Source organism: Lepidochelys kempii, chromosome 2 (genome assembly GCF_965140265.1).
Source record: "Lepidochelys kempii isolate rLepKem1 chromosome 2, rLepKem1.hap2, whole genome shotgun sequence".
NCBI classification, from domain to species: Eukaryota; Metazoa; Chordata; order Testudines; family Cheloniidae; genus Lepidochelys; species Lepidochelys kempii.
In genome coordinates this window covers 45,899,389-45,912,936 of record NC_133257.1, presented here as the reverse complement: position 1 = coordinate 45,912,936, position 13,548 = coordinate 45,899,389, and the positions used below count along the sequence as shown (strand labels likewise).

At 43.4% G+C, this 13,548-nt stretch overlaps 1 protein-coding gene across 1 annotated transcript in view; it reads left to right on the top strand.

Moving 5' to 3' along the window:
* Positions 1-11,693, top strand: part of LRRC69 (leucine rich repeat containing 69) — a 53,977-nt gene extending 42,284 nt beyond the window's left edge. Inside the window, exon 8 of the mRNA XM_073330603.1 lies at positions 11,359-11,693. Coding sequence (XP_073186704.1) covers positions 11,359-11,469 — 111 coding nt within the window. The 3' untranslated portion in view covers positions 11,470-11,693. The remainder of the gene's footprint in view (positions 1-11,358) is intronic.
* Positions 11,694-13,548: the final 1,855 nt, after the last annotated feature.

Here is a 13,548-nt window from a genome sequence, read left to right as displayed (position 1 = left end):
GCCTACCCCATGCTCCCATGGCTCATGAAGCCGTACACAGGCAGCCTGGACAGTAGTAAGGAGCAGTTTAACTATAGGCTGAGGAAGCGCAGAATGGTGGTAGAATGTGCCTTTGGACGTTTAAAAGCTAGCTGATGCTGTTTATTGACTAGGTTAAACCTCAGTGCAACCAACATTTTCATTGTTATTGCTGCTTGCTGTGTGGTCCATAATATCTGTTAGAGTAAGGAGGAGAAGTTTATGGTGGGGTGGCAGGTTGAGGCAAATCGCTTGGTGGCCGATTTTGAGCAGACAGACACCAGGGCGATTAGAAGAGCACAGCTAGGCGCGCTGTGCATCAGAAAGGCTTTGAAAACCAGTTTCATGACTGGCCAGGCTTCGGTGTGACAGTTGTATGTGTTTCTCGTTGCTGCAAACCCATCCCCTTTGTTGATTTTAATTCCCTGTAAGCCAACCACTCTCCCCCCTTCAATCACAGCTGGCAAAGGAAATAAAGTAACTATCGTTTTGAAACCATGCATTCTTTCTTTATTAATTAAAAAAAAAGTGAGATAACTGACAAGGTAGCCCAGTCGGGTGGGGGAGGAGGGAAGGACAAGGCCACATTTTTGATTTGCAGCCACGCTAAAAATCAAAACTGTTCGAACGAAAGCCTTCTGTTGCTTGGGCCATCCGCTGAAGTGGCTCGGTGCCCGGAGCTTCTCCCCACCCCCACCCCCCCGCCATATTGAAGGGCAAATTTATTAGTGCTTTTTTGAGTGTCCCAGATATGGGATTTGGACATCTCATTGGAGCATCCAGATTTGAACAATGGAAAGATGTTTGAAATCAACAAGCACAATCTTCATGCTCATCAAGTTCTCACCAAGGAAGTTCTTTTGAGTGTATAGGACTTCAGGCAAGATTTATTTAATTTTGCATTGAGAATAGTGGATTGTGAGATATTTGCAAAAGTCACAAGGTTAATAGTAGACCTGAGATACTGTCTTCTTGTTTTCCTTGTTCTGGGATAATATTTTTATCTTCTGTACCATGATGCCAAAAAGATATGGTGTAGCCTTTCCGTCTGGATAGCCATGTTTTCAGATGCATATATCTAGATCTGGGAAATTAACTGTAGTTCTGACTAATCTGACCCTAATTTGCATCTTTGGTGACCCTGCATTACTCTCATACTTGTAGTTTGGAACTGGCACATTCAATAGTAATTCTCAAGCCAGGTTAAGATACAGGACTTAGCAGCTTTTCTTGTTTGCACCCAAGTTAATTATTCTATAGCTATCTGCGTTTGTGATCTCCCTGCAGTGGTGCCACACGTCGCTAGCTTGGCCAGTGTAGCATACCATGTGATGTGTCACGAAGCCCAGTGATAGCCAGAGAGCTCCATTTTAAAAGAAACCCTGGCACATAATGTTATCTTCTGATAATGAGTTAACTAAAGCATGCCACCACAGTATTTATATATTGTATCTGAACCTATTGTTCATTCCTTGTTTGCAGTTCTTTACATTGGAATAGCCATTCTTTCTTGAAAGCCTTACTTTCACCGCCATGGGGTTTTTCTTCCTTAAAAATAAGGAGGAGCTGGAGTCTCCATTCTTAATTACTTTTCAGTGTGAAGAAGTGCAATACAGTAGTACTATTACCATCTGTTTCCTGCCTTTTGACTACTTTTTGAACCCAACGAATGTACTGTAACAAAGTTGAACCTGAAAAACTAAAATCAGTGAGCAAAATCAAACCACCCTCTACTCTGTTTGTTAATAAAATGGTTGGAACTTTTATAATACCTTACATCTGAGGATTTCATGCTTAAGAGGGTCTTATTAAGCTTTATGACACCCTTCTGATGATACCCATTGCACAGATGGGTAAACTGAAACGTGCAGTTTGTCTGAAACCATAAAAATCAGTGGCAGAGCCAGGAATAGAATCTAGGATTTCTGAGTCCTCGTGACCTGTCCTAACGACTAGACAGCACTGTCTCATTGTTTTCTAGGTAACATAGAAGGAATGAGAAACTACTTTTGGAAACTAAATGGACATAACAGGACAGACTTTAAAAACAAAACACAAAGGGCTGAGTTATACCTACATTGTGCCCCTGAAATATAGGGGTGTGAAAAGCACTGCTCAGCAGCAGCAGCTCCCTTAGACAGGTGGAATTCCCCCAGGGATGCTGGGGATGTGTGGGTCAAAGTGGCCCCCGCTATAGCATTTCCAGGGTTCAGTGCGGACTCTGTTTGTGTGGGCCAGCTTTGTTGAGCAGTGAGGAGGGGATGGGTTATGGCTCTTGTTTTTCCTGAATGCTAAGCACCTAAGGGTATGTCTACATTACAAAATTAGGTCGATTTTATAGAAGTCGATCTTTAGAAATCGATTTTATACAGTCGATTGTGTATGTCCCCATGAAGCGCATTAAGTCGGTGGAGTATGTCCTCAATACCATGGCTAGCATTGACATACGGAGCAGTGTACTGTGGGTAGCTATCCCACAGTTCACGCAGTCTCCGCTGCCCATTGGAATTTTGGGTTAAGCTCCCAATGCCTGATGGGGCAAAAACATTGTTGAGGGTGGTTTTGGGTACCTGTCGTGAGTCGACCCTCCCTCCATGAAAGCAACAGTAGACAATCGTTTTGCTCCTTTTTTCCTGGGTTATCCGTGCGGACGCCATACCACAGCAAGAATGGAGCCTGCTCAGCTCACTGCTGCTGTTGTGAGCATTGTAAACACCTCGCACATTATCGTGGAGTATGTGCAGAACCAGACTAAGAGACACCAGCACGAGGAAGATTGTGATGAGGACATGGACACAGGTGTTCCTGAAAGCATGGACTAAAGGATGACCCAACACTCTCACAAATCTTGGGAGACAGGCCAGTCCTTGCTTACAGACAGCCCCGCAACCTGAAGCAAATACTCACCAACAACCACATACCACACAACAGAACCACTAACCCAGGAACCTATCCTTGCAACAAAGCCCGTTGCCAACTGTGCCCACATATCTATTCACTGGACACCATCACAGGGCCTAATAACATCAGCCACACTATCAGAGGCTTGTTCACCTGCACATCCACCAATGTGATATATGCCATCATGTGCCAGCAATGCCCCTCTGCCATTTACATTGGTCAAACTGGACAGTCTCTACGTAAAAGAATAAATGGACACAAATTAGATGTCAAGAATTATAACATTCATAAACCAGTCGGAGAACACTTCAGTCTCTCTGGTCACGCAATCCAGACATGAAGGTCGCTATCTTACAACAAAAAAACTTCAAATCCAGACTCCAGCGAGAAACTGCTGAATTGGAATTCATTTGCAAATTGGATACTATTAATTTAGGCTTAAATAGAGACTGGGAATAGCTAAGTCATGATGCAAGGTAGCCTATTTCCCCTTGTTTTTTCCTTCCCCCCTCCCCCCCAGACGTTCTGGTTAAACTTGGATTTAAACTTGGAGAGTGGTCAGTTTGGATGAGCTATTGCCAGCAGGAGAGTGAGTTTGTGTGTGTGTGTGTGTGTGTGAGAAAGCCTGGATTTGTGCTGGAAATGGCCCACCTTGATTACCATGCACATTGTAGGGAGAGTGGTCACTTTGGATGAGCTGTTACCAGCAGGAGAGTGAGTTTGTGTGTGTATGGGGGTGGGGGGGTGAGAAAACCTGGATTTGTGCTGGAAATGGCCCACCTTGATTATCATACACATTGTGAGGAGAGTGGTCACTTTGGATAAGTTATTACCAGCAGGAGAGTGAGTTTGGGGGTGGGGGCGGAGGGTGAGAAAACCTGGATTTGTGCTGGAAATGGCCCAACTTGATGATCACTTTAGATAAGCTATTACCAGCAGGAGAGTGAGTTTGTGTGTGTATGGGGGTGGGGGGGTGAGAAAACCTGGATTTGTGCTGGAAATGGCCCAACTTGATTATTGTGCACATTGTAGGGAGAGTGGTCACTTTGGATAAGCTATTACCAGCAGGAGAGTGAGTTTGTGTGTGTGGTTTTTGGAGGGGGGTGAGGGAGTGAGAGAACCTGGATTTGTGCAGGAAATGGCCCACCTTGATTATCATACACATTATGAAGAGAGTGGTCACTTTGGATGGGCTATTATCAGCAGGAGAGTGAGTTTTGGGGGGGGGGGGAGGGTGAGAAAACCTGGATTTGTGCTGGAAATGGCCCAACTTGATGATCACTTTAGATAAGCTATTACCAGCAGGACAGTGGGGTGGGAGGAGGTATTGTTTCACGGTCTCTGTGTGTATATAATGTCTTCTGCAGTTTCCACGGTATGCATCCGATGAAGTGAGCTGTAGCTCACGAAAGCTCATGCTCAAATAAATTGGTTAGTCTCTAAGGTGCCACAAGTACTCCTTTTCTTTTTGCGAATACAGACTAACATGGCTGTTACTCTGAAATGTGGCAACTTGGACATCATGGTGGCAGTAGGGCTGGTTCATACAGTGGAACGCCAATTCTGGGCCTGGAAAACAAGCACAGACTGGTGGGACCGCATAGTGTTGCAGGTATGGGATGATTCACAGTGCCTGCAAAACTTTTGCATGCGTAAGGCCACTTTCCTTGAACTTCGTGAGTTGCTTTCCCTTGACCTGAAGCGCAGGAATACCAAGATGAGAGGGGCCCTGACAGTTGAGAAGCGAGTGGCAATAGCCCTGTGGAAGCTTGCAACACCTGATTGCTACCGGTCAGTTGGGAATCAACTTGTAGTGGGCAAGTCTACTGTGGGGACTGCTGTGATCCAAGTAGCCAATGCAATCACTGACGGTCTGCCATCAAGGGTAGTGACTCCGGGAAATGTGCAGCTCATAGTGGATGGCTTTGCTACAATGGGGTTTCCTAACTTTGGTGAGATGACAGACGGAACACATATCCCTATCTTGGCACCAGACCACCTTTCCGACCAGTACGTAAACCGCAAGGGGTACTTCTAAATGGTGCTGCAAGCAGTTGTGGATTACAAGGGACGTTTCACCTACATCAACATAGGATGGCCGGGAAAGGTGCATGAAATTCACATCTTTAGGAATTCGGGGGTGTTCTAGCAGTTGCAAGAAGGAACTTACTTCCCAGACCAGAAAATTACCATTGGCGATGTTGAAACACCAATAGTTATCCTTGGGGACCCAGCCTACCCCTTGCTCCCATGGCTCATGAAGCCGTACTCAGGCAGCCTGGACAGTAGCAAGGAGCAGTTTAACTACAGGCTGAGGAAGTGCAGAATGGTGGTAGAATGTGCCTTTGGACGTCCAAAAGTTCGCTGGCGCTGTTTGCTGACTAGGTTAAACCTCAGTGCAACCAACATTCCCATTGTTACTGCTGCTTGCTGTATGTGCCGTCTGTGAGAGTAAGGAGGAGAAGTTTATGGTGAGGTGGGAGGTTGTGGCAAATCGCCTAGTGGTTGATTTTGAGCAGCCAGACACCAGGGCGATTAGAAGAGCACAGCTAGGCTCGCTGTGCCTCAGAAAGGCTTTGAAAACCAGTTTCATGACTGGCCAGTCTATGGTGTGACAGTTGTGTGTGTTTCTCGTTGCTGCAAACCCATCCCCTTTGTTGATTTTAATTCCCTGTAAGCCAACCACCCTCCCCCCTTCGATCACAGCTGGCAAAGGAAATAAAGTAACTATTGTTTTGAAACCACGCATTCTTTCTTTATTAATTAAAAAAAAAGTGAGATAACTGACAAGGTAGTCCGGGTGGGGTGGGGTGGGGTGCGGTGCGGGAGGAGGGAAGGAGGAAAGAACAAGGTCACATTGCTTATTGTAGCCACACTACAAATCAAAACTGTTTGAATGACAGTCTTCTCTTGCTTTGGGCCGCCCCTCCCATCCCCACGTTCTTGGGCATCTGGGTGAGGAGGATATGGAACTTGGGGAGAAGGGCAAGTTATACAATGGATGCAGTGGGGGTTTGTGCTTTTGTTGGCTTTCCTGCAGCTCCAACATATGCTTCAACATGTCTGTTTCTCCCCCATTAGCCTCACATTGCCTCCTGCCTCTGCTCTTCGCGCTTACTTAATGCTTTCCTGGCCTCTGCCTCTGAATGCCTCCATGCATTAAGCTGTGCCCTGTCAGTGCGGGAGGACTGCATGAGCTTGGAAAACATGTCATCGCGTGTGCATTTTTTTCGCTTTCTGATCTGCGATAACCTCAGTGTTTGGTTTCCATGCAGCCGCAGTAAACCTTTTGGTACACGGGGTTGGCTTCATACACCTTCGTAACATGTGGGAATGGTTTCAAACTGCAGCGCCATCCTTTCCCATAGCAAGCAATGCTGGTTGGGTTTCACGTTTAAAAGGAGGGGCTACGGTTTTCGGGTGGATGTGCAGCACACACCTCCCCCCACCCCACCGCGTGACTATTCTCTTGGATGATCCCTTCACCCCTCCCCCCGCCGCGTGGCTATTCTCCGGGATGATCCCTTTTAGCCAAGCGCGAACAACCCAGCATGAACATGGTCCTTTTACTGTTCCCTTACAAAAATTCCTCTATTTCAACCAGGTGACCATGAATGATATCACTCTCCTGAGGCTAACACAGAAAGATAAAGACCAAATGTTGCTTGAATGTGACCAAAACCCAGGACCATTCGCTGCCATGCTTTGTGCTGCAATGATTCCAGACTACTTGCTACTTGCTTGGCGCGGTAAAGTGTCCTACCGTGGAGGATGAAATAAGGCAGAGTACCTCCAGGAGAGCTTGATGGAGATGTCCCTGGAGGATTCCCGCTCCATCCCCAGACATGTTAACAGACTTTTCCAGTAGCTGTACTGGCCACAAATGCATCCCAATTCTTCAGGGCAAATCAAACAATTGCTTTTAAAGCCTCTAGTGTAGTACAAATGTGCACTCACCAGAGGTGTCTTCTCTTGCTTCAGGGTCTGGAAACCTGCCTTGGGAGGGTATTGGCTCCAGGGTGATGAAAAGGTCCTGGCTGCTGGGGAGAACGGATTCACCGCTTGCCTGCTGCGCATTCTCCTCCTCCTCCTCCTCATCCACAAAATGCTCCTCCTCTCTTGCAGGTGTCCATGGACAGTGGTAGGGTCCCTTCTAGAATGCCATGCAGCTGATCATAGAAGCGGCATGTATGGGGCTCTGACCCGGAGCAACTGTTTGCCTCCTTTGTCTTTTGGTAGGCTTTCCTGAGCTCCTTACTTTGACGCGACACTGCTGTGTGTCCCTGTTGTAGCCTCTCTCCACCATGCCCTGTGTGATTTTTGCAAATATATTAGCATTTCTTCTTTTTGATCAGAATTCGGCCTGCACAGATTCTTCTCCCCATACAGCAATCAGATCCCAGTGTCTCTTGTTTTGTCCATTCTGGAGCTCATTTGCGATTCTAGGACTGCACGGTCACCTGTGTTGCTGAGCTCGCCACGCGCAGGAAATGAAATTCAAAATTTCCCGGGGCTTTTCCTGTGTACATCAGAGTTCAAAGTGTTGTCCAGAACGGTCACATTGGAGTACCTTGGGATAGCTCCTGGAGACCAATACTGTCGAAATTACATCTGTACTACCCCAAATTCAAACCAGCAAAGTCGATTTTAGTGCTCCACCCCTCAGTGGGGAGGAGTACAGCAGTTGATTTTAAGAGCCCTTTAGGTAGACGGAGTGGGGTTGGTTGTGTAGACGCATTGGTTATAAAATCAACCTAACACAGCTAAATTCGACCTGACCTCATAGTGTGGACTAGGGCTAAGCCTTATAAGTTTTTGGTAACTTCCCAAATACTCTGCTCTCCTGCTTTACATGTATTGGTCTTTTTAACTCCATTACCATTTTATTTTTCTAGTTTTCCTGGTCAGATGATAGTATTCATGGACATGTAAGAGATAGGATTCTGCCTGTAGTATGAAAATCAATTTCTGTCACAGTGTACATCTTTACCACAACAAGTATTATTCTAAATTGTCTGCTTACAAAATATTTATTACTTAAGAGGACATTGTCATGTCTTTTAGACCAAAATGAAGTCATTTTATTTCATCAGCAAACAGGAAGGACCCAGTGTGGTGTTCTCTTGAGTTATGAGTTGCTCTGCAGGATGTGATTTGTGCACTGTTCAGTGCAGAAAATATATGCATGCTTGTTGAGAGATTAAACTTCCTAAAGCAGACCCTTGTGAATGAGCAGCTGCATATAAGATGGGAATAGCAACTCAGATCTAAACTTTGGGAAAAAAAATCCAGTTGACCTTTTAAAGGGATGTTGGTTGGCATGAATAGTATCCTAATGCAAATTTTCAAATGGAACTCTGTCTCTTAATTAATCATTTGTGAGTGTGGTAGCATTTGAACCTGGAACTGGTAGTGGAGATAGATTTAAGTATAAAGCCCCTATTTTGATAATTTGACCCTCTGTTTAGAAGCAAGCCTGCCAAGTATCATATGTCATCATCTTTTTATTCTTTATTTCTGAGTGAGGAATAATGTGTATGCCCATGTTCAAGCCTGATTGTCATAGCATGCTGTAAAAAATCCTTGAGGCTTCTCCACAATAGCAATTTAGGAATATGGGTACTAATTTTACTAGAGCAGATAAGGCCAGAAAGGTTAAATGACTAGTCTGTAGTCTGATGAGTTGTACTGGAGAAAGAGAATTGGGCTTCAGGAGGAACTAGAAGCTGGGGTGTGAGTATAAGTCTGTGGGTTGCTCCTGCGTGTGGTATAGATAGAAACAGTAAAATCCTGAGCATGTTTTCTTGGAAACAGCTTTATTAAATGTACTGCTTTTCTGACAGCTCTGCCTCCTTGTTGCATCATATATTGCTAATGAACCATTGTCTAAATCAGGGGCGGGAAAACTTTTTGGCCCAATGGCCACATTGGGGTTCCGAAACTGTATGGGGGGCTGGGCGTAGTGTATTAAATTGATCCCCGTAGGAATGTGCTACTTACCGTGTACTACTTAACGGCTGCCAGTCTTGGTGCTCTAAGCAGCATGGTAAGGGGGCGGGGAGCAGGCGGGTTGGATAAGGGGCAGGGGTTGGGGGTGGGATAGGGGTCGGGGCCGACAGGGAGCGGGGGGGTGGGGTCCTGGGGGGGCGGGTTGGGGCGGGAGGTCCTGGCAGGGGGCAGTAAGGGGACAAGGAGTAGGGAGGGTTGGATGGGTCTGGGGTTCTGAGGGTGGCAGTCGGGGTGAGAAGTGGGAAGGGGTGGATAGGGGGTGGCAGCCAGGCTGTTTTGGGAAGCACAGCTTTCCCTACGCGGGTGTAGTGTATTAAATTGCTCCCTGTAGAAATGTGCCACTTATGGCTGTCAGTCCCGGTGCTCGGTAGGTCGCACGTTCCTATGGGGAGCAATTTAATACACTACACCTGTCAGCTGTCACAGCTGCACTGCCTGGCAGGAGGTCGCAGCCCAGAGCGCTGGTGGCATGGCACACTGAGGCTGCAGGGAAGGGGCTAGGGGCGAGCCTCCCCGGCCGGGAGCTCAAGGGCCAGGCAGGACAGTCCCGCTGTCCATAGTTTGCCCACCTCTGGTCTAAAGTTACACAGCACATCACTGGCAGAAAGTGAGGGATATAGTCAGGTCACCAGATACCCAGTCCTTCCTCAAAGCCACTAGAGCATGCTGTCTCTGAACTCCTTGGTGGAGTTCAGACTTGGGATCACATGAATACATATGGATTATTATTATGTAAATGTAACTAAACTGCTGAGCTCTGTTTGTTTGGGTTTTTGAATCCATTAAGCTTCCAATCAAACTGTATGAAGGTAAAACTACAAGGACCGGTTTTTTCAATTCATGCTTGATACAGTACTTGAACCTGCAGACCCCTGCATTTGTATTGGCAAGCTGGTTCATTCATTCTGTTCGTTCCCTCTGGATGACCTGGCATTGGCCACTGTCGGAAGACAGGATACTGGGCTAGATGGACCTTGGGTCTGTCCCAGCATGGTTGTTCTTATGTTCTTATGTTGGTTTACTTCCACACAATTTAGTGTCTGATATGAAAATTTGGCCCTACAGATAAATTCAGACAGCTTAAATATATAGCTCTTAAAAAAACCCAACTCCCCACAAAAAACTTAAGATTTTGGAATAGAGAAATAAAACTCATTTAGCTGGAGTGTTCATTATGGGCATTATTAAAGGAGACTTCTTGTACAGGTTGGTTGGCTTCTTGTACAACTACCCAGGACAGGGTTGTTTAACCAATTTAAGGTACACTCTTTCATCTCATAATTTATTTAACTAATTTCTGTAGGAATGAACATGACTTGAAAAACTACAATAGAATTATTAGAATTTTATTAGGTTGCTAATTCAGAGCTGTCATGGCCATTTTACAAATAACTACACATTTTAGGACCCAACAAGCTATTGAAGTCTATGAATGTGTTAACTATGGTAAAGGGCAGGGGAAAAAAGGTTTAAAATTAAAATGAATATTGCAAATGAAATAACGTTGTAAAATTAATTTAAATTTTTAAAAGAGAAACTCTTGTGCCCTGGATGGTCTTCCAATGGATGGGGCTATGGACTGGGACTTACGAGGTTCTGCCACTGACCTGCTGTGTGACTTGGATAAGTCACTGTGCCTCAGTTTCCCCTCCTATCCGTTGTCTGTTTAGATTTGTATGCTGTTCCAAGCGGGGACGATATTTTACTTTGTGTACAGACAGTGCCTGGCACAGTGAGGTCCAATCTCAGTGGGGGCCTCTATGCAATACTGTAATATGACACTTCAAGAAACGTAGTAGTAGTAGATCCCTGTATTTCTCAAGTCGTTGAACTTCCAGAGGTCTGTGGAAACCAGTATAGCTCCATTTCTTAAATGCTTGCTTTATTTAGACAGAGTGGAAGAGGCAAAGCTCTCAATGTCTTTTATCACCTCATTTTCTTGGTGTAGTGTCTTGATTTTCAAGTATATTTAAAAAACAAAACCAAAAGATCAGTAAATTTTCCACAGACTCCTCCTATTGATCCATTTTCACGCTAGATTATACATATTAGACTTGCATTAGCACCCAGTCTTGCTGTTTTTACACTGGCAAAACTCCTGTTCATTTGTTTTTATTAATGTGCTCAGTGCTGCAGCAGGCACAAAAGATGGCCCCAAGGATATCTATTTTAATATTACTCTTCAAGCTAAAACTATAATGTGATTTTGCCTGTAGAAGGCCTGCAGTATCAGACCTTAGAAGAATTACTTACTTCATTTACAGGGTGTTCAGAAAATTGGGAGTTATTAGTTTCTTATGAGACAACTTTATTGAGAGTAATATCAAACACCAGTGTTACAGCTCTGCCTTAATTGTGTATGTAGTGTAGAAATATTTTCTATTTTTGCAATTTTTACATTGAATTTTATTGTATTGTTTTTTTTTAAAGAAAATGAAGATAAGCAGAAACGTGCACCTCTTGCCTGTAAGGACATTGCTGTGCTCTTACAAATGCTTTAACCATCCTGGCCATGGATTCTTTGGAATTGCTGTACCATAGAGCAGGCAAGGAATTCACTCAGAACATCAATCAGATTGCCCTCTTTGGTATTGTTTACCCTTACCCGAGAGCTAGTTCTTAGAGTTCAGTATTGTGTCTGTTCTCAATGTAAAATATATATTATGGAGAGATAATGAATTACAAAGAAATGATCTCCATATACATAATTATTCCGTTCAACTGTGTGATGCTGATGTTTTTTGGCAGACTTAACACAGCTTCTAAAAGTGGATGAATTAAACCAATGACATTGTTTAAATATGAGTTTTATAGTGTAAATTGTAAACAAATTGTATTGTGGCTTCATTGACAGATGTCTTGTTATGTTCTAATGTGAAATTATTTTTTTTTCTGAGAATTTAGGATCAAATTTTAAAGCTTCAAAGAAATATATGGAGACGTGTCAAAGTGATTCCTTATATATTTTTTCATTGCCATTATAAATCCAGTTTTTTAGAAGTTTTGTATCTTGGCATACAAATGTCTTAGCACAGGAGCAAATATGTATGAGTGCTTTAAAAATGAAAAAGAAAGATTACCAGTTTTAAGATTTTTTTTTTGCATAAAACAATTTTAATTTTTAAAGAGGCACATATGCCTCATGGAAAACTTTGAGAAAACATTCTATACAGAAACAATTCTTAGATGTTTTGTTTTTTGTGGTTTCTTTTCTTCCCTGCTTTCTGATCCTTTTGGATGTTTTTAGATTGAAACAGGCATTTTTAAATCTTTCTCCCCTAAATTTATAATCCTCTGTTAATGTCATTAACCTGTCCTTTGCAACGAATCATAATGTTACGAACAGGGACCCTTTTTCTGGAAAGTGCTCAAGCATGTGCTTAAATGTAAGCACGAGCAGTCCTATTGATTTCAGTGGGACTGTTCATCTGTTGAAAGTTAAGAATGTGGTTAAGTACCTTTCTGCATTGGGTCCAGAATGATTTCAGGTGAGAATAAGCAGGAACAGTCACATATTTAAAGAGCAAAGACTGTTTTTAAACAATATGTTTCCTAGGAGTAAAGAACAAGTTAACAAATACCAAAAAACTCAAGCAGAATTTTCTCTAAATAGAATATTTTTGTAATTTTTACATTTCCATGAGGCATCGGTGGAGCACCAAAAAACATTTCTCAAGAACTTTGTCTCATAATATGGTGTACTCACTTCAAGTGAAATTCATTGCAGACAGAGGGCATGTCATGGAACCAGTACGGTAATGCTGTGCAGATAATAGTGGGCGCAGGCTGAGTGAAGGGAGGTTTCACCATACCTCTCTGAAAGTACAAACAAGAAGGAGGGCATTGAGGATAGACTAGGGAACAAACTGCCAGTTCTGTGCATATGCAGATTCAGTGACTAGGAACCCCAGACAGGGGGCATGGAGTAGAAGCTGCGAAAGGTCTCCATCCTCCACAGTTTCCAGGTAGGACAGTCTTATAGAATGTGATCACTCAAGCTGTGAGAGAATCCCACTTTTATTACATTATCAAAAATGAAGAAACAGATGTAGATGGAACTTTGGATGCTGAAATTCTGCTCTTTCACATGGACAGGAGCATCTGCTTTGCATTGCACACACTTGGTATACATACTAAATATGTTCTAAATACACATTTACATCATAGGTCTCGACTGTCCTATTAAATAACTAATGCCCTGAATGAATAACTGCCTGATCAATATTTCTGTTGTATTTTCTCAGTTAATAGGCACTTCAGAGAGACATTTGGTTAGTTTGGTTTTAAAATAATTTGTTTTTAAAATAATTCAGTTTGACACAAATTGTCTGAAGCAAGAAAAGTTAAATTCAAAGCTGTCTTAGCCTCCTCCTTTTATTGCAGTGGAGTTATTTTTACTTGGCTTCTAATACAATATGTGCTGCATTTTTTCCTTTTTGGCTAAGGTCCAGATTAATATTGGTTTAATATCTGTAAACATCCTCTTTTGGGGAACACTACATAAAGTTTCCAGCAGGATGCATTCAATGAGCTAATAGATTTGTCCTGTCTTTAATTACAATGATTATATTGCCAAGGCATAAGAAGATGAGTTAAGCAGTATAAGCCTTAACTTTGAAA